The sequence below is a fragment of the Megascapheus bottae genome, chromosome 9, assembly GCF_031878675.1.
Source record: "Megascapheus bottae isolate mThoBot1 chromosome 9, mThoBot2.hap1, whole genome shotgun sequence".
Lineage (NCBI taxonomy): Eukaryota > Metazoa > Chordata > Mammalia > Rodentia > Geomyidae > Megascapheus > Megascapheus bottae.
This window is the reverse complement of record NC_143517.1, coordinates 15,778,813-15,801,205: the sequence shown is the minus strand read 5'-3', so window position 1 is coordinate 15,801,205 and position 22,393 is coordinate 15,778,813. Positions and strand designations below refer to the sequence as shown.

Sequence of the window (22,393 nt, the reverse complement as noted above, 5' to 3'; positions counted from 1 at the left end):
GCTCTAGAGCTAGAAAACCAAATCAAACCCATCCATACTCTAGTATTTCTCTGCTTTACCACCATGTTATCTTAGGAATAGACCGAATGCCACTTCATGAATCAGATCACATTCATGTTTCAAGATATGAGACCTTAGTTCAGATTATATTTTGCTAGTAATGTGGGTTATGAATTCAGCATTTCTTTTTCCTTTTGTTTCTGGCAGTAATACTACAGTTTGGTCTCAGGTCCTCACACTCATTAAGCTTTGCTTACTCGGTTAGTACTCTACCCCTTAAGTTATGAACCCAACTCTACTTTCTGCTGATTATTTTTGGCAGTGGAATTTTTCTTCCCAGGCGGGCTTCAAATAGCTATTCTCCAGAATCTCAGCCTCTCCAGTAGCTAGAATTGCAGGTGGGAGTCACTGGCACTTGGCTTTAGTACTTTTCTTATAATACATATTATAATTTAGTCTGTGCTAAAACATCTTAAGGTAAACAACGGGCTTATAACTTTGTGCTAAAAGTAGCAATACAGAACCACCAAACTTAATAACTTAAGCTATCTTCTACCTAAAAGGTTTGTATAGATTCTTCCTCAATACAAATGGAAGAAAAACAGTAGTGTATTACTTAAAAAATAGATAAGCAATTCTAAAAATATTTAAAAAATATGAATTAGAAGCTGGGTGCAGTGGCTCATGCTTGTAATCTTAGCTACTTAGGAGACTGAAATCTGGTTGCAATTCAAAGCCAGCCCAGGCACAAAAGTCTGTGAGACTCTTAACTCCAGTTATCCACCAGAATACTGGAAGTGGTGCTGTGGCTCAAGGGATAGCCTTGAGCTGAAGAGCTCAGGGACAAGGCCCAGGCCCAGAGTTCAAGCCCCACAACTGACAAGTATATACATATATACACACATATATATATGTATATATATATATATGAATTAGGCTTAATTTAAAGCTTAAAAATTATCAACAAGGTTCTATTTTATTAATTTATAGCAGTGGATCCTGGAGAGGTGTTTGTGTTTGTTTTATTTTATTATTATTATTATTTTTTGTCAGTCCTAGGCTTGAGCTCAGAGCTTGAGCACTGTCCTTGGACTTTCTCAAGGCTAGAGCTCTACCCCTTGAGCCTCAGCACCACTCCCGGCTTTTTTCTATGTATGTGGTACCAAGGAATTGAACCCAGGCCTTTGTGCATGCTAGGCAAGCACTCTACCACTAGGCCAAACTCCCAGCCCCTATCTTATTTTTTTTTTAAAGTGATAACCCAGAGGCACACATTTTCTTGTGTTTTTTTTTGTTTGTTTGTTTTTGTTTTTACCAGTCCTGGGGCTTAAACTCAGGGCGTAGGCACTGTCCTTGGGCACCTTTTGCTCAAGGCTAGTGCTCTGCCACTTGAGCCACAGCACCACTCCCTGCCTTTTCTGAATATGTGGTACCGAAGAATCGAACCCAGGACTTCATGCATGCTAGGCGAGCACTCTACCACTAGGCTACACTCCCGGCTTTGTGTGTATATGTGTGTGTGTGTGTGTGTGTTTTAACTTTTTCTTTTTGGTACTGGAGATTGAACTCAGGATATTGCACTTTGTCACTGAGCTGCATTCCAGCATTATCTTATTGGTGAAATTTTAGTGTTATTTTTTAAATGGATAACTTCATTGTAAGAATAAAAAGATAGATTTGATGAAAACAAAAGTCTGAAATATCGAGGCATATGGTAGTATTTGATTAACAGCAAAATCTCTGAAAAAAAAATAGCCCTGATTTGTGGTATTGCCGGTTTCTATAGTGTGCATACCTACTGCTAACATGGTATAAGAATGTGGCATTCCTGATGGAATACTAGGTAGAGAAATTGTTCTCCCGAGCTAGAGTGAGCAAGGTCTAGTATATCGCTGTCTACAGCTAGATGGTTTTAGTTGTAAAGCAGAGAACTTACCCCACATTCTTTAAAGAAAATTTACTGGTTGGGCCTAGTTGTATATACCTTTGAGAATTTGTTGCCTTGAAGGTGAAGGTAGGAAGATCACATTCAAGGGTAGCCCAGGCAAAATTAGTGTGAGACTCTATCTAAAAAGCCAACTGGAAAACAAAAAGGATTGAGAGCATGGCTCAAGTGTACAAGTGCTTGCCTAGTGCATTCGAGGCTCAATACCTGTGACTGAAAAAGAGAAGGGAAGAGAGAAGAAAAGAAAAATATATCAAATTTGAACAGACTGAGTTTTGTTAACTTAGCAGTGATTATTTGGGTAGAATTAAGGTAGATAGAGAGTGAAAGTAAGATATTAGTGGTTTTTTGTTTGCTTGTTTTTTTGTTGTTGTTTGTTTTTTCCTGTGGTACTAGGGTTTGAACTCTAGTCTTACTAGGCAGGCACACTAACCATTGAGTCTTGCAATATACTTAATTTGTACCATGAGTGACAATTTAAAAGTGGCATCTAGATCTTTGTATTAGAAAAGCTGCTACAGGAAAGGGAAGGGTGTATGGTAAGATGTTGTGTATCAATTTGATAAGAGGGTTTAGTATTTTGTGCTCTTTGGTGTGTCCTTTTTTTTAACCTTGACCAAGTTGTAGGTCTTATCACATCGGCTGATCAGACACCTCTTATAAAAAAGATCTGTGGGTGTACCGAATGCTGCCTATCATCCAGTGTGTGTAAAGGGAGGTGTTCACAAATACACCCTTGCCTCTGCTGCTTTGTTTTCCCCGGGCCAGGAACCTTATCACCTTCTCCTCAGTGGCCCCCAGCTAATGATGGAAATCCTAAATGATTCATGAACCCTCAAGTATTTCAAACAGTAATAAAAACAATGAAAAACCCGTCACGCATATATGTATAATCTGTACACAGTTTTGATTTATCATGTAAAATTTATTCAAATACAGCTACCAAGTTTACTATAATGTTCTTTTTCCTTTCCCAGTCAGTGGATACTGGAATAGCCTATTTTTTAGAGTCATTGAAATTTTATGGTATTGTATGTGTGTGCATGTGTATACACGTGTGTGCCAGTGCCAGTCTTGGGGCTTGAACTCAAGATCTTTTTTTCAAGGGTGTTACTTGAACCACAGCTCTTTTGGGCTTATTTGGTAATTAATTGGAGATAAGAGTCTGACAGCTTTTCCTGCCTTGTCTGGCTTTGAACCTCCATTCTCAGATCCCAGCCTCCTAGTATCTAGGATTATAGATATGAGACACCAGTGCTCAGTTCATCAAAATTATTTTGGTATTAAAAAGGGTTTGTGTAGCTGGGCGCACTGGTGGTTCATACTTATAATCTTACCTACTCAGGAGGCTTGAGCTCTGAGGATTGTGGTTCCAAGCTGAGGAAGGAAAGAACATGAGACTCTTATCTCCAGTTAACAAGAAAAAACTGGAAGTGGAATTGTGGCAAAAAGTGGTAGAGTGTTAGCCATGGTGTGGGGGGAGTTCATGGAGAGCACCCAGGCCCTGAGTTCAAGTCCCAAGAACAACCAAAAAAATATTTTTCAAAAGGATTTGAGGGGCTTAGAGTTTCGCCTAGTGGTAGAGTGCTTGCATAGCATGTGCAAAGACCTGGGTTCAATTCCTCATTACCACATACACAGAAAAAGCTGAAAGTGGTGCTGAGGCTCAAGTGGTAGAGCTCTAGCCTTGGGAAAGCCCAAGGACAGTGCTCATGCCCTGAGTTCAAGCCCCAGGATGGGGGACAGGAGGAGGAGGGGAGGATTTGATACTTCAGAAGGTAAAACACTACCTTTGCCAAATATATTTCATCTCCTAAAAAGAATAAAATGAAATTTAGATCTCTGAAGCAATTGGGAAAGTTTCTGACTAGCGTAAAATTAATAACATGCAGATTAACAGACAGTTGTTTGACTTCTGGAGACAAAGTGCCAACTAACAGATTTGAAAAGGGGATCATTATGGTCACATTTACTTAATAGTGATTGTGTTTGTTTATGTATTTGTTTGCTTCCTTTTAAGACAGTGCCTTGCTCTGTGGTTCAAATTGACCGCTTCCTTGATCTTCCTGCCTTAGCCTCTGCAGTGCTAGGATTAAAGTGTAGTTTCCCAAGCCAGCTTGCACTTATTTTATAACTTCTAAGTGTGTCTTTTTACTGTTGTTTCCAGCAAACAATTTAGGAACTAGGTTGACTGCTCAATAGCAAAGGAAAGTATCTATATATAGTTAAAACATGATTTAAGAGAGATTTTTTAAAAATGGTTTGCAATTTTAGTTGATGACTCTTGGACTTTGACAGAGAATCAGATAAGAATATCTTGATTAAATTCTGTTTTTTTCTTTACAAATACCTCATTGCTTAGAATCCTTAGTCCCTGTATTTTTTTTTTTTAACATTTATCCCAGTGAGGCTTGGGAGGTAGTTTGTATGGGAAGTACGTGGCAGAGAAGAGTACACACTGGACCTGAATCATTGATTAGATAACCCAAGACCAAAGTTCCCCTATTCCAATTTTATGAGGTTGTCAGTTTGCAAGAAATTCAGATCAAAGAGAATTTTAAACTTTAAGGAATGATATGAACACATTTTTAAAAATGTTTAAATGTATAAATTGTTATTTTTGCCAGTCCTATGGTTTCAGCTCAGGGCCTGAGCACTGTCCTTGGGCTTTTCCTCAAGGCTAGCCCGCCACCGCTTAAGCCACAGCATCACTTTCAGCTTTTCTGTTTATATGGTACTGAGGAATGGAATCCAAGGCTTCATATATGCTAGGCAAGCATTCTACCACTAGGGCACGCTCCTGGCCCCTGGACACACTTTTTAGTGTCTGATTTTATTGTAGTAAAATAAACCTAACAACATTTACCATTCTAACCAATTTTAAGAGTGCAATTAGATGGCACTTACACTGCCTTAGGACCATCATTGCTATCCATTTTCTAAATGTTTCATCATTTCAAACAGAAATGGTGACCCTTAAACTTTTAACACAGTATTTTCTCCTTTCTGTAACCTCTAATTATTTCTATTCTACTTCATCTTTTCTCCCCTCCCTTCCTTTCCTTTTCTGCTATTTCTGTCCCCTCCCCTCGCTTCCTTTTTTTTCCCCAGAACATAACAGGCTAGACAGAGTAGTAAATGATATAGTTTATTGATGGTAGTTTTTTAGAATGGAAAGACACTTGCAGAGATGAGAGCAGGTAAGCTCAAGAAAGAATGATCGAGAAGGACCCCTGTTCTGCTTGCTAGTTGTATGGAGAAAATATTGGTTTAATAAGAAGGTTTTGTTGATGTTAGATGATATAAATAACTTAAATTTCTCTGAAGAGTGTTAATTTTAAATGCCTTTCCTTAGAACAAAAGTACCACATACTTCAGTGCAAATAGTTATTTTTGTCTTAATCTTATTCTATTTTTAAACAAAGCCTTGTAATTATATATGCTAAATACAGAAAGCTTCTTGTCCTCTTCATTTTACTAAATGTAAACAAACAGTTCATTTATGAAAAAACAGTTACCTTTTTCTGAAGCTTAGTAAACTGCTTTTTGACTTGGTGGAAAATTTTTGGTGTGCAGGCTAAGGCCCAGGAAATCATTTGGTACCTAACTGGACCAAACGTGAAGCTGTCTACCTATATTGAAATTTTTGTAGGTCCTGTAAATGATTGTAAAAATAATCAAATGGCAGAACAAAAGATTCTTTGTCACAATAAATGTATTATACTTAATTTTAATTGTTTTGAAATTAATTTCCTCAAAATGGTATAAATCTAAGAGATGGGTGGGTTTGGAGGTTTTTTTGTTTGTTTGTTTGCCATCCCCTACAAATTTTTGTCATATTACCCTAGCTGATTGTTATTAAAGTGAACATGATTTGATTCAAGCACTCTAAATAAGTATCAAATTTAATTGTTATTGTTCATTGTCCTGCATTAGTACTAGTTGCTGGAAATTGCTGTATACTTTGGCCAAATCCTGAGCTTCATCTTATGAAAAAATGTAAAATTCAAGATCACCCACTTTACGTGGGCTTTGAGATGCAAGCCCAGTTTGACTACTCCACTTACGTTGCATTCTTGCATTACTTAGTTTTTCCTGATTGTACCTTTTTTTTTTTTTTTAAGTCTTCTCATGGGCTGGGAGTTTGGCCTAGTGGTAGAGTGCTTGCCTAGCATGCACAAAGGCCTGGGTTCGATTCCTTGGTACCCACATACATAGAAAAAGCCAGAAGTGGTGCTGTGGCTCAAGTGGTAGAACTCTAGCCTTGAGAAAGTCCCAGGACAGTGCTCAGGCCCTGAGTTTAAGCCCCAAGACTGGCAAAAACAAAACAAAAGTCGAGTCATGGAGTTTTCTCAGGTAATGTTATATATGTGATTTTCATTATTTTCCGTGATAGGGCCAGTTCTCTTAACTCACTTTGCTAGATAGATCCATTTGCTACCTCATAATAATAATGACAGCAACCATCCTGTGTTAATACAAGTGTTCATTTCAAAGTTGGATAGAAGAATTCGTTAATATTGCTGCTTGTTTTTAACCTGAAAGTAATACTGAACCAGCAGTTATGGGGATGTGAAGAATTTGAACAAAATCTTTCTGTGCACTAGATATAAAAGGAGATTCAAAGCCCTATGTTAATGGCTTACCCCATTGTGGCTACTAATCTGAGGTTCCTGGTTCTCAAAGCCAACTAGGCTGATAAATCCAGACTTTATCTCCAAATAAACAAAATGAGACTCAATTTGATATTTGTTGAATTTTTTTTTGTCAATTGCCTTTTTTTTGTTCAAACTCCAGACTTGAACTTGCTATCTGTTGCTTATTTTTCACTCATTGGCTGGTTCTCTACCATTTGAGCCTCTCCTCCAACCTAATAGCTTGCTTTTTATACTATATTCAAAGCTGTTTTGTGGTTTGAATGATCATGAGGTATAAAAGAACAAGGAATATTATCTCCAATATGTGTGTAAGACATATAGAATAGGACTATTGTCTCATATGTGTATAGGATGAAAAAACAGATGAAACAGGTTGCTACCTAGTTTAAATGATTACCATTTGTGAGTTTTGGCTTTCGACTTTCCCTGTACTCTTCTATTGTGAGTATAAAGGTTTGATTTAACCTTCTTTTCTTCTAGCTCTCTGGATAATCTTACCATACTGTCTTGATAAATAGGATTGTTCCCAAATCCTTCTCTCAAACCTAGCTCTCTTTCCAGGCCGTGAAGACTACATGCCCAAATGCTGAATGGATATTTTCACACAGTTGTTTCTAGGACCTTCGTGTTCTTCTGGTACATTAAAGCTAATCAACCTGTTAAACTCTCAGCACTTTTGTGTACTCATGGCCATAGCCCTAAATCTGGGTCATCCTCTCTTCTGGATTAAGGCAAAATCATCTTTACAGATCGCACTGAAGATAGATATCTTCCACTGTATCATTCTTTTCCATACTTTAGAATCTAAAGTATTCTTTTCCTGAAATGAAGTTTATGTTACTCCTCTAAATAAAATCTCTTGGGGTTTCTCTTAGTCTTTTTATACAATTCAGACTTCTTAAGATGGTTGACAAATTTCTACTACTTTTCTTGTCTCAACCCCCTCATCAGTTCAAATTTAACTTTACCCTTTGGCTATATTAAACTTTATTTCAAGACAGTATGTTGGAAATGAACTTTACAACTTGGAAGGGAAAGTGGGAGAAAAACATGGGAAGGAGTAACAGTGTTCAAGAAGTAATGTACTCACTGCCTTACACTTTACTCACTGCCTTACAAGTGTAACTGTAACCCCTCTATACATCATCCTGATAATAAAAAACATAATGTAGAAAAAAATCAATTTTATAGAGGGTTTTTTTAAAACCATTCCTGGGGCTTGAACTTGGGGCCTGGGCACTGTCCTTGGGTTTTTTCAAAGCTAGCGCCACAGCGTCACTTCTGGCTTTTTCTGTATTATGTGGACTAAGGAATCAAACCCAGGGCTTTGTACATGTCAGGCAAGCACTACCCCTAGGTTATACTCTCAGCCCCTTTATTGAGTTTAACTTAAAATTTGGTAAGTTTTAACAGGTGTGCTCACTCATGCAAAATAATAACCCAATCAGTGTATTATACTTAATTACCCCCAGAAGGACTTTTGGGCCCCTTTGTTGTTAGTTCCCTTAATCCTTTGTCCCGGCTAAACTGTGTTTCTCAAAAATACATGTCAAAATTCTAACCTCTTAGGTACCTGTGAATGTGACCTTATTTAGAATAAGATCTTTTGTGTGTCAGGAGCTAGGCACTTGAGCCACAGCTTCACTTGCAGATTTTTGGTGGTTAGAGATGAGTCTTACAGACTTTCCTACCTGCGCTGCTATCGCCACAGGTTTGGGAAAAGGATCTTTGCAAATGTAATAAAGATGAGGCCCACTGAACTAGACTGGGCTCCAAATCCAATATAACTGAAGTCTTTATGAGTGATCTTGGACACAGGCATACAAATGCACAGGAGAAAAGACTATGTGAAGCTAGATGCAAAGGTTACAATAATGTCCTTAAGAACGAAGGAAAACAGGCTGGGAATGTGGATTAGTGGGCAAAGTGCTTGCCTAGCAGTCTAAGGTCCTGCGTTGTGTTCCTTGGTATCACATAAACAAAAATAAATAAATAAAACAATTGTTAAAAAATACCTAAAAGAAAAATGGAAGGTTTTATTATATTTTATAGATCTTATAGTATTTTTGTGGATGTTTTTATAAATGGTTATTTTTAAATATTTATTTTCAATCCAGTAGTAGTAAATAAAATAAACACTTTCACTCGTGGGACTTGAACTCTGGGCCTGGGTTTTGTCTCTGAGCTTTTCAGCTCAAGGCTATCACCCTACCCCTTGAGCCACACCACTGCTTCCCATTTTCTGGTGGTTAATTGGAGATACAAGTCTCATGAACTTCAGTGCCTAGGCTGGCTTTGAACCACGATCCTCAGATCTCAGCCTCCTGAGTAGCTAGGATTACAGGCGTGAGCCACCGTACCCAGCACAATAAACATTTTATATTAACTTTGTGTCTCTTGACCTAGCTAAATTTTATTAATTTTTGTTGTTATTTTTGTTTCGCTTTGTTTCTGTTTGTATTTTTGTGCCAGTCTTGGGACATAAAATTTCAGTAAGGCAACTGTAACCCCTCTATATGTTACCCCGGCAATAAAACACAATAAAATAAATTTTCAGTAAGGCTGAAATTAGGTATGTCACTAGTTCTGCTGACATTCTTATGAATAAGGAAGAGCAGTGTGAGCCCCAATCACCCTTAAGAAGACCAAAAAAACACACCAGCACATAATTTATTAAGAGAAGTCTTACAATTTAACAAGATACATTATTAAAAATATCAGATCGTGAAACAACTACAGTGACGCTTGATTGATGTTAAATACTCAGTAAATCTTTGCAGGATGAATGAATTCATAAAAGGCTTCTGATGGGCTATATCCCATCCCGTATATAGACCATTTACAAGTGAATCTTTGTGATTTGGAAAATACTAGAATACTAGTAGTGGGATGAATACCCCCTGTTTTTTTCTTCATAAAAAAGTTTTTTATTCTAATTCAAATGATTGATCAGTAGAATGCTCAACATTTGCTATTTTGGCCATTTCTTTTTTTTGTTGTTAATTTTATTGTCGGGATTGATATCACAAAGTATGAGAAATAGAAAAGTAAGGAAGGAAAAGGGGAGATCTGAGTGCTGGAGAAAGTACTTCATACCACCATGATAGTAATGAGGAAAAGGTCCAGTGATAACAAATATTGGCCAGAGCATGGGGAAATTGAACATCCTTAGACCATTGGTAGGGATACAGTGATGCTGCCACACCCCAAAAGTGGGAGAAAAATATGGGAAGGGGTAATAATGTTCAAAAAGTAATGTACTTATTCCCCTATGAGTGTAACTGTAACCCCTGACAATAAAATTTTAAGAAAGTAAAAAATTTATAAAAACCTATCACAAAATGAGAAATGAGTTTTGAAGCCATTGAATATTTGACACTGAGAAACTCAAACATACTGCTTTGAGAAAACCATATTACCTGAAATTAGGTGGCATTAATGCGTCATTAGTGATGAAGACATTATGATGCTAGGAATGAACTCTAGCTCTATTCAAACAGGAAATTTTCTGATTCGAGAAACCCATGTCTTGATTTCCCTTTATTGTCAGAGTAGAAACTTAGATTAGATAAAATTTTGAATTTGCTTTTCAAATTGTGATATTATTGGACAATGTGAGTGGCACAGAAGTGTGGATGTGAGGAGGGAAGCATTCCTGAACTAACCACAGTGGCAGTACTGTGATTTTGAGTGTGCAGCCCAGGCCTGAGGGGCAGAGAATGACCCTGAGGTCCTCGTCCACCACTGGCTCTGACTGCATGACTGCCTATACACAAGTGTTGGCCTGAGATGCACTCTGCTCAGCCCTACACCATTCCTGGGCATCCTTCAAGTTTAATTGTTTGTATGTGTACTGGAACAGAGTAGTCAAAAACTTCAACAGTGTCTCTCATCAAACTAGTCTCATGACAAAAGTAAGTACATTAGGGTAACTACTCCTTGTAAGTTGTGTAGGGAAAAATAAAAAGTTTATAATCCTGTTTTATGAATGAATAATTCATTTCAGTTTAGGAAAAATCTGATTTAGACATATAAATTAATTTTGGCTTCATTTTGACAGGTATAGAATTCGTTTCTTTAAGTACACTCTTTGTACTGAAAGGTAGGGTAATGAAAATAGCATTATTGAAATAATTGGGCTGTTTTTCAAATCCTTTGTTTGTGTATGCATGTGACTTTGTCCCTGCATGAACTGCAGGCTATGACACAAGGATGTTATCTCTCTCCAGGACCTCTGCCACAGCAGCATAACTGTCCAGCTGGTCCTTACCCCATATAACTCTATTAACCAAAGTAGTCTTTAAAATCAGAATGGAAAGGGACGCTTTGCCAGGCCTGGAGAAAGCCCCTGCAGAGTCTAGTCTGTATTTCCCACTGCTGCAGCCACATGTGGCCCCAGCTTCCTCTACTTGAGTTGCCCTGTCCTGGTCTGTCCTTGTGCCTGACAGCTTGGTTTTGCTTCAGTCCTTGGTTCTAGAACCTGTTTTCCCTACTTTGTAATGCTCTTTCCCGTCATGTTTCTGCTCAGGAACATTTCTAGGACTCTCGACAGTCATTCCACACCCCTTCGCCCCTGGCCCAGGCTTTACTGGCACTTGCTATCTCTGCTTCATGGCACGTGGTACAGTTGCAATTTTGACTTTATCTGCATAGTTTGATTAATACAGACTTCAGACTGTAAGTATGACAAGGACTGGACCTGTGTCTGCATTTACTTCATGATTATATTCCTGTCATCTAGGAGAATACCTGGTACATAATAGCAGCTTAATACTTGCTGAATGCTTGAGTTCCCCATGAAAGGCTTTTCCTCGGCAGCAAACTTGCAGCCTGCTGGCCGCTCTGATCATAAGGTAGATAGGGAGAGACACTTTGTCATTAGACAATGCATGATTATAACAAACAAGCACTGAGAATATTATATAAACTAGATTTCCATTAGGGTTTGGAATCAAATTCTTTTTAAGTATTTGCAATTGTGCTATTAAGGGAGATCTCTTTCTCAATAAATTCCCAAACGAGTAAAGTACAATATTAAGTAGCAAAGACTATTTATTTACCTTTCAATATTTATGAAAATAATCCTAATCCTAAAAGAACAGAAAGTTGAAAAAATCTATTAAAGTTGGAAGGAGTAAAGTACATTAATATATTTTATATGTGAGGATATTGTACCTGTAAACATGGCCTGTGTGAAAATAATGAGAAATGTTCTAATCCTGACAAATACTTTTGAAAACTGTTTCAAGACAGTGAGTATAATGATGGGACTCGCGTGAGACCTCTTTTGTCTACATTTTGTGAGATTGTTAGGTCAGCTAAGGTGGTGGTTGTTTTCCTTCCAGTATTATTTAAGCTGCTCTCCCCCAACCCTGGGGTTGTGGCATGAAGCATGCGCTGGCCCAGACGGCTGACCAGGCAGTGCATTCTCAGAGGAGTCAGGTGATCACTGTTGGAAAGCAGCTGCTAAAGGTTCAAGGCAGTTAGTGTCCCTTCTCTTCTGTTTCGGGACAGCTGCTTATTTATCTGACTCCTACGAAGTCTTCTTTGCTCATTGCTAACTGGTAGAGAAGCGAGATTATGCCAGTGGCTTTTGATTGACCTAATGGGAATTACATTGATCTGGTGTCTGGCCTCGGTGCTTATCAAATGGATTGCCTCTAAGGTAGGCCTTCTTTACTTTGAAGATTCTGGCATTACTTGGTATATTTGATAGGAATGAGATAGTCACACAGTTTCTTCCTCATTTGCCTCAGTTTTTATTCTCTGACGTAAAGAGTTCTGAGTTCAACCTCAGCTAAAAGGCTTAAAATTACTCCTGTAATTTCTATTCTTATTTCACTTTATTCTTCTGGAAGGGCTTTTTATGGTAGCGTTCCTCAGAGTGGAAGGGGCTTTCCTCAAAGTTACCACTTTAAAATTTTTTATGACTAAAGAAATTTAGCTTTTAGATTTAAAAACAGAAACAACTTAGACTTTGGTGGTATACATTTTCTTCTGGAGAAAAACAATTTGACTATTTAAAGGAAACTATTGAGGGTTTCTAAAAAAACATTGAAAAGTTCACACTGTCATGTTCTCTCTTACCATCTTGCTTTATCTATAATACACTGACAGAAATATATGAGTATGGATTTGAAGTTGAATTTTTAAATATCAAGCTTGAGAAATGTTTGAGAGAATGTAGCTTTTTCCTTTCTATATTAAGAAATTAGATACTAATTTAACCTTCATAAAGCCATCACAAACTTGCTAAGTAATGCTTTGCTAAGCAATGGAAAGTTTTTGCAAAGTTAGTTTTCTTTTCCCAGCAAGATTTTAATTCCTGCTAGGTAATCTTTCACATTTATAGAGTACTTAACATTTTATGTATCCTTGTCTCTTAATTGAAGTAAATGTGATTATTTTCTAAGTGAATATGATTAATCTCAAGAAACACAATACACTCAAATAAAATCTGTCTGCTTTAAAAGTTAAGAATTAATTTTGTTACATTGACAGCTCTTATTTTTAAAGGACTGGATTGCCAAGTTAATGAAGGTCAAGTTAATGTTAATAATACACATATTAGTTAAATTTTGGATGTTTCAGAGACTAAATGACTACACAAAGTTAAATTTTTAACAAAAGAAGGCTAATACTTTATTTCAAAATACTTTTCAAAGGGAAGAATAGAAAGTGGATCAATGCAGTACTTGAATATTTAGGCACTTAAACACGACCATGTTTTTCCAGCATATGCAAGATGCATATATTTTGAAAAGACTCATTTTACTATATTACAAAAAAGCTAGGTGTAGATGTTGGCTGTGCTTAATCTATTGCTTATGTGGTACTGTTTTCTGGTATTTTTCATTTAAAAATCCTGTGCTACTATGTTTAAGTTCTTTAATTATCAGTTTTCTGATATGAAAAATGGGACTAAAGCCTCCTTATAGAGTTCTTATATGGGTTAAATGAGATTTTATATGAATGCATACGGAACATTTTTTTCATTTCTTTTTTATTCTTTTTTTCATTAGCGTAAATTAGTTGTACAAGGACATGTTCTATTATTACTTACTCCAAGTAAGAAAAATATACTTGCTTTTGAGCTCTAGATCTTCTAATGGAAAACTTGAACAAAGTAAAAACATGCTTTAAATGTCTTAGCTCAATTGTGTCTTTAAAAGTTATGTATTAACTAACTTAACATTGGGAACAGCTTCTATATCTTTTGTCATTTACCTTCAAGTCAAATCTTTATGGAAGAATGATTCATCCAGTGTCTAGGTGAGCGAGTATCTCAGCAGTGCACTCAGAATGCCTGTAAGCCCAGCCATGTATTCTTTGGAGCCTTTCAGTTTAACTTGTTTATGCTGTAGCTGTCAGTTTCTGATTAGCTCGGCCTCACCCATGTTTTGACCTATACTAGTTTGCTTTACAAGCTGTTCCCAGGATGGCTAAATTAAAAGAGTCACGAGTAGAAGCCTCAGTTATTTCCATTCACTGGTGAGGTGAGGTGGGAATGTGGATGATAGCCCAGAGTACTTTGTGACGGACGTGTGACACTGGATTTTGATGAAATTTGTCATACTACTTTTGTTGAGAGTAAAATTCTACTAGTATATGGCTTTAAAAATTATAATCTTTGGGGCCGGGAGTTTGGCCTAGTGGTAGAGTGCTTGCCTAGCATGCACGAAGACCCGGGTTCAATTCAAAAAAAAAAAAAGAAAAAAATATAATCTTTAAAGAAATATGTGTCTCTCTATAACCCTCTTGGTGACTATAACATTTTAAAAAAAAACACCATGATTTTAACATGAAAGTGAGATTTGTTGTTCCAATCATCATGGATAGTATATTTTTCCAAAATTAGTTACTTTTGGATTACTCTGCCCAGATTGCTTAGTGAAATAAATATGTATTGTACTCTCAATCCAGAAGCATGTAGGTGAATGATTTATCACTCAGGTTGAATTCATAGATATTCTTCAAAGCCCATTCTTGAAAAGTTTTTGTCTCATTTGGATTTATTTAGTAAGATAGATTTTATGAGTCAGGATATCACTTAAATTTGCTATTTGTAGACTAGACTTTCTTAGTACATTATAATTAACAGAACAACTTGAATGTCTTATACATCCTTAAGTAATTTAATAGGTTTTTTGTTTTGGTTTGGTTTGGTTTGGTTTTTTTTGTCAGTCCTAGGCTTGCGCTCAGGGCCTGAGCACTGTCCTTGGACTCTCTCAAGGCTAGAGCTCTACCACTTGAGCCTCAGCATCACTTCTGGCTTTTTTCTATGTAAGTGGTACCGAGGAATTGAACCCGGGTCTTTGTGCATGTTAGGCAAACACTCTACCCCTAGGCCAAACTCCTGGCCCCAATTTAATAAGTTTTTAATAATGAAAATACCTTTTTGCTAAATTTTAACTAAAATTACAAGTTCTACTATTTAAAGTCTGAATTAATGCTTCTGTAAATGAGTCTACATTGATACCTTAAAATAAATTTAATATGACATTGATAATCTACATTATATCCATTACCCAATTTTTCACAAGACTATTTAATCAAAAGCTGATATTATAAGTTTTTAGCAATCTTTTTTTTATTGTCAGTGTAAGGGTTACAGGTACATTAGCCAGGTAGTAGGTGCATTACTTCTCACACATTGATACCCTTTCTTATGTTTTTGTCCCTATTTCCTTTCCTCCACCCCCTCCTAATCATCTTGTTTTCCCCCTTCCCTTTAGTTTTTAGCAATCTTTAGTAAATAAAGTGATAAACGAGATTTTTGCCTTCCTACTCATGGGTATTTTAATAGATACTCTTCCTACATTAAGAAAATAGTAATACCAATCATTTTCCTAAAGAAAACTCTTAGAGATAACAGTTTAAAATTCATTTTAACAAACTATTTTACCAAGGTGTTATTGGTTATTATGGTTAACAAAGATTGGCCAAAGAATCAATTACATAATAGTGCCAGTAGTTTCGTTAATATTTTTAGCTGACAGAAAGTTTTATTGCCACATTGACTCTTTCCAGGCTGCTGAGCTAGCCCTTAATGTTACAGTATTGAGGGCAGCCCCTAAACTAATAACTAAACATCTTAGGGGAGGGGATGGAACAACAGCTCTGAGTGGTGCCTTTTAATGTCAAGTATTAACAGTGGCTGTTTGCTCCACACTTGTTTTCTGTGAAGTACTGTGTAGCTTCCTTGGATATTCTGTTGTTGGGAGATAACCTTAAACGCAATGCCAGAGGTGAAATCTGCATGATTTAGTTCCTTTAAATTTGAGATCATGCTTTTGTTTGTAGGCTTTTGTTGTATATGATTTTTACTTTGCTTTTTACTTTTGTGACTATATAATAATGACACATCTATATAAAATTACTTATGGAAAAGGTTTCTTCTCAGAACTTCAGCATTCCTCCTGTTCTTCATCATCCTTAAACAATCAGGGCTTATGGTTACAAGTTTACTTCATTTGAAATGTTGGTCCCTCTACATTTCCTTAGGATATATGTAAGGTTCTAATTGATGTCCTTCTCTTAAATGATAAGCATTAAGGGTATAAAAACCCAGTGTTCTGGGGCCAGGAGTGTACCCTAGTGGTAGAGTGCTTGCCTAGCATACACAAAGCCCTAGGTTTCATTCCTCGGTACCACGTACACAGAAAAATCTGGAAGTGGTGCTGTGGCAGAGCACTAGCCCTCAGCAAAAAGTGTCCAAGAATAGTGCCAGGACCTGAGTTCAAGCCCCAGGACTGGCAAAAGCACAACAAACAAACAAAAACAAAAACAGTGTTTATATTCTAAATGAAGATTTGGTGTGTTTATCTTCCAGATTTTAGGGGTTAGGTACTATACTAAGATAGCTAAGTTCCTTCTCTACTGGAGCTTCTATTTTAGTAACAAGCAGATAACACCAGATGAGTGCTTCACAGAGGACCCAGGTAGAGAGCTGTGCAACAAAGTGGCTTTAGATTTGGTAGTGAGACAGAGTATACTGGGGGCCAGGAAGTATAACCAGAAAACAGTAGATCACCCTTTTCTTCTCTTCTCTGTTTAGTAATTCCTGTGATTTCTTAGCTTTTAAGATATTTCAATCCCAAATCCTTTTTACTGTGCATTTACTGTACTTTAAAAAAATATTATGGTGGTGATATACAGAACAGTTACAATTACATGTCAGGTCCTGAGTACTTACTTATCTTTGGGCAGTATCACTCCTTCCTTTGCTCTCTCAGAGTTTTCCCTCCTGTCCCCACTCTCAAGTAGTGTAGTTCATTTTCAACATCTGGGTTTACCTTTATGTTAGTTCTTAACCATATCATGTTTGTCTCTCCCCCAACTAAAGATTGCCATATCAGATAGGATACTTAATTTCATTTTGTATATCTAACTTCTCTTGCACAATGATTCACAAATAGTAAAGACATGGTTGCTACATTGTTTTAGATTGAATTTGTTTATTTATTAAAATGTTTTTTTTTCTAGAGACGTGGAGCTATTTCCTATGACAGTTCCGATCAGACTGCGTTGTACATTCGTATGCTAGGTAAGCATTGTTGATTTCATAGTCATATTAATTTTGTTAGCATGTATCTTTTATTAAGTGTTTTTTCATCACTCTTTATATCATAAATTATCTATTGCCTTTCAGTTTAGAGTCTGGAGGTCAATATTGTATATAATAGAATAAAATTGGGGTGTTTTCATTATAGATAGTTGAGAAATCTAAATTTTAAAACAGGGACATTGTCATTAGTACATAGTTTAAATTGCCATTGGAGCATTCTATATAGAAAATATGTTTGTAAAGTTATTAAATACTATAGCAATGAATAGTAATATGAACAAAGATGGAGCCATAAAGTATCGGACTATATTGTCCTATTTCTAGAGGCATTTTGTTCTCAGGTAGCTGGTGAGAAAGTCTGTTTGTCTTTTTCCAGTCTTGATACTTCAATTTTTTTATGCATTACCCAATTTCACAGATAAATGAATTCAGATATATATCTGGTTTCATTCTGTCTTTGCTGGAAATACTCTTCGTCTATACATTCCATCCTGTGCACTTTTAGTTGTACTGTTGAACATGTATTGTTTAGGTTCCAGTAGTCAAGTGTCCTTTAGAGGATAGCCTGTGGCTATCCTCAGAATTCCTCCCTCAGCTTTGAGATACTGAGCCATTCTATCCTTACCTACCTCTTTTTTCTTTCCATCACTAATTCCTGTTCATACTTTTTTCTTTTTTATGTAATTTTTAAATTTCAATATATAGAGGGGTTACAGTTATATTCACCAGATAGAAGGTGCATTACTTCTCACACATTGATATCCCTTCTTAAGTTTTTGTCCCCATTTCCCTTCCCCCACCCCTCCCCTCATTTTTCCCCCTCTTATTTCAAACAAACAAGTAAACATCTATATAATATACCAGGTAACAAGTGGTAACAATATGAGATTAACCAAAGGGCAACACAAGAGAAGAGAGAAAAACATAATACATAAAGAATAACAGTCACTGTTCATACTTTTAATCCTAACTGTCCCATAAGAACATTTATGGACACTTAATCTTATTCCCCTTTTCCTGTCCTTAATTTACTTTGGGTATCTTGCCTGTCTCAATTCTATTCTACTTTAGTACATATTTTCCCCTTATAAATGTTCAGCATTTTCTTCTCCCTCTCTCCTTATAAATATTTTCAGAATTCTCCTACTCTTAGACTCATATTTTCTTTAATTTTATTAAATGTTTCCACATGGGTATGTTATGGATGTCTAAACAAATTAAAAGCATGTCTAAACAAAATTAAGGGGCTTATTTCCCAGCAATTCGCTTAGTAGTCTTTTTGCCTTCTCAGGAGATACCAGCCCATTATTCCAGTCTGTCAGGTCAAAAATTGGCAGTCATGCTTTATAGTTCTTATACACTCCATATTTAATTCCCTAGCAAATCCTACTACCAGACACCTTCAAAATGCACACAGAATCTCACCAACTCCATGCTGCTAGCACCCAATTTAAACCATCATTATTGCTTTTTATTATACTTATTTATTTTTTTTGGAAAGTGATCAGTGCTGGCCTCTAACTTGACCCTCCTGCTTCATCCTCCTGAATGCTGGGATTGCAGCATATTTGACTATCTTTGTTCCTCAACTGATCTTCCTATACCCAACTGTGTTCCTCCTATTGATTCCACTTTACATAGCCAGAGTAAACTTCCCCGACCTATTCAAGTTATTTTATTCCTGTGTTCAGAGTCCTCCAATAGTTTTCTCCCTTAGCATAATACCCAGAGCTACTCTGATAGCCACAAAGGCCCCAAGTGATCTGGCCAGATTTTGCTGACTTTCCCCAAGTCCTGCCTGTCTGTCTCTTTACTTGACTTTGAACATGCAAGCATTTGGCTGTCCCAGGGTGTTTATATTTGGTCTCCCTTATACTTAGAAACCTCTTTCCTCTGATGGACATATAGCTCAATGTCTTTTCTCATATACTTCCTTTTCCATGGAACTTTTCTGGCCATGCTTTGAATAATCCTATCCATTTTGCTCCTTCCTGCCCCTCTTAATTTGTCTGCAAAAACTTTTAGGCCTCAAAAGCAAATCAGAACATCTCTAAGATTCCACCTCATTCCTGTTAGAATGGCCAGGATCAAGAAATCTAATAAACAACAGATGCTGGAGGGGATGTGGCCAGGAGCAATCACTACTACACTGTTGGTGGGACTGCAAACTTGTTCAGCCACTCTGGAAAGCAGTATGGCAGTTCCTCAAAAGACTAAACATAGAGCTCCCCTATGACCCAGCAATCCCACTCCTTGGCATTTACCCAGTTGTCCAGAAACAAGGACATACTAAATCCACCAGCACAACGATGTTCATTGTAGCACTATTTACCATAGCAAAGATATGGAACCATCCCAGATGCCCCTCAATTGATGAGTGGATCAACAAGATGTGGTATTTATACACAATGGAATTCTATGCTGCTGTCAGAAAGAACGACATTGGCCCATTTGTAAGGAAATGGAAAGACTTAGAACAAAAATCATATTAAGTGAAATAAGCCAGACTCAAAGGAACATAGGCTCAATGGTTTCACTCATTTGTCATAATCAGTAGAAACCTTGGGCTCTCCTAGCAGAGATTTACCATAGAACAAAACCTAGACACGTAAGGCCATATAAAATGACGCTAAATGAAAGGACCTCCAGGATATACAAACAAAAGCCATATAATGAGTGATTGTTGTCCTTATTGTCCTTAATGTACTATGTTATCTCTCATCTCTTTTGCTGTCCCTTGCTTATATCATATTGTTATAGTATTTCACCTTGTTATCTATTATATTGCATATATGCATATTTGGTTATTTGAAGTCGGATAGGGAAGGTTAATATAATGTAACCCTTCTATTAATTACAATAAAAAATATATGAAAAAAACTTTTAGGCCTCTTCCATGGGATGAAATTATGTGTTTGCTTTGTCTTATCCCACATGAAGATAAACTTCATGAGGACAATAACTTCTTATATTTTGTGCACTGTTGTATGTTCAGTGCCTAACATGTGCTGATAACTCAGCAAATCTTTCTCTTAGTGTGAAGGAATCATCATATGAAAGAGGTGTCAGGTGGGGTCATGGTGGATGAAATGAGCTTGGAAGGGAGAACAAGTCTTTTTTAGGGAAATAGAGTAAACAGTAGAGCTGTCCAGGCAAGCAGTGAGCAAGAACACAGGGATGGGTGCTAAAGGTTATGAACTTACAAAAGTGTAATGGGAATAATGCTGTCTTTGGAATCTATTGGACTAGGTTTAAATCCACTGTTTGTGTGGAATGTGTTGTTTTAACTTCTCAAAGTTTAGCTTCTTTATCTGTAAAATGAGAATTAGATTCATACTGTTTTCAGGCTGATGAGAGAATTGAATAGCAGTGCCTGTGAGTACCTGGAATATGCTTGCTCTGGTAATGTTGCTGCGTGAGGAGAAAAGTCAGCAAATCATGTGGGTTCATAGGGGCTTATACAACAAAGCTTAACAATTGACCGAAGACCTTGAGGAGGATACCCAGCTGACAATGAGAAGGTAGAAGATTGGCCAAATGCATTTTAATTTATTATGCATCTTTTTGGCCAGTCCTTTTGCAATCCATAATATAGTATTAGATACAGAGTAGTTATTTAATAAGTGTTTGCTTTTTAATCTGTTTTGTTCAAACATTCTATCTGGCATACACAAAAAATTTGTTTTCCAGTGTTCTCCTCTCTTTTTATTTTATTTTATTTTATTGTTGGGGTGATGTACAGAGGGGTTACAGTTATATTCATCAGGTAGTGGGTACCTTAAGGTTACAGTTATATTCATCAGGTAGTAGGTATATTGCTTCTTGACCATTGTTACCCCTTCCCATCTTTTTCTCCCACTTTCCCTCCTCCCACCCCCTTGTAATAATCTTGTTTTTCCCCTTGCCTTTCCATTTTCAAATATACAGATAACATATATACAATATACCAGGTACCAAAGTCAGATACAGTAACAGCATGACATAAAACTTAAAGAGAAAAGAAGAAAAAAGAAATAGCTTCACATAGTGCATTAAGAGCAACAATCACAAAGATAAACCTCTTGTTTCCATATCCTCTGGTTCATTTTGCTTAGTCTTAACCTATATGGACATATGTACGTAGGTTTTGCGCTACTATAATCCTCTGTTAGGAGAATCCTAAATGTATACTCTTTGTTACGAATGAGGGAAACCAAGGAGGCTGTGTTTGGGTCTGGCTTACTTCACTTAATATGATTTTTGCTAAGTCTTTCCATTTCCTTACATCAGTCTTTCTGATGGCTGCATAGAATTCCATGGTGTAAATATACATCTTCATCATCCATTCGCCTACTAAGGGGCATCTAGGTTGGTCCCACATCTTAGCTATAGTAAGTAATGCTGCGATGAATATGGTTGTACTATTAGGTTTAGTATAGGCTTGTTTCTAGATATTTGGATAGATGCTCAGAAGTGGGATTGCTGGGTCATAGGGGACCTCTATGTTTAGTCCTTTGAGGAACCTCCGTACTGTTTTCCAGAGTGGTTGGACATGCTTACATACCACCAACAGTGCAGTAGCAATCCCTTCTGGTCACATCCGCACCAGCATCAGTTCTTACTAGATTTCTTGATAATGACAATTCTAAATGGAGTGAGGTGGAATCTCAAAGTTGTTTTGGTTTGCTTTTCTTTTATGGCCAGAGTCATTGAGCTTTTCTTCATGTGTCCATTGGCCATTTTTATTTCTTCTTCAGAGAAGTCTCTTAAGTTTTTATCCCACCTTTTAATGGGATGGTTGTTGCTCTAAGGGTTTGTTTTTGGAAGATTTAATTTCTTGAGTTGTAGGTGTATTTTAGATATATGACCCTTGTCTGTTGTATGGTTAGTGAAAATCTTTTCCCACTTTATGGGCTTCCTATTTATCTTGCTGGCTATGTCCTTTGCCATACAGAAGCTCTGCAGTTTAATGTAGTCCCATTTGTCCAAACTTACTTTAATTTGTTGTGTTTCTGGGCCTTTATTAAGAAAGTTTCTACCTTTGCCAAAGAGCCCAAGTGTGTCTCCTATTTCTTCCTGTAAAATTTTCAGGGTATCTGCTTTTTTTTTTTTTTTTCAAGATCTTTGGTCCATTTGAGTTGATTCTGGTGCAGGGAGATAAGGATCCAACTTTGGTTTTCTATATGTGTTTAGCTAGTTCTGCTAGCACCATTTGCTGAAGAGGCTATCTTTCAGCCAGTGTTC

General features: G+C 36.9%; 1 protein-coding gene across 3 annotated transcripts in view; it reads left to right on the top strand.

The window, feature by feature from the left end:
* Nucleotides 1–22,393, top strand: part of Pde7a (phosphodiesterase 7A) — an 80,786-nt gene that overhangs the window by 24,078 nt on the left and 34,315 nt on the right. For 2 of the 3 annotated variants that reach the window (XR_016536653.1, XM_090338882.1), the window contains exon 2: nt 17,089–17,149. Coding sequence is in view for 2 of the 3 variants with exons in the window: in XM_090338882.1 (XP_090195008.1) it covers nt 17,089–17,149 (61 nt within the window). In the remaining variant the exon portion in view is untranslated. Of the gene's footprint in view, nt 1–12,087; nt 12,269–17,088; nt 17,150–22,393 lie in introns of those variants that run through there. The other variant, XM_090338883.1, reaches the window with a different exon arrangement.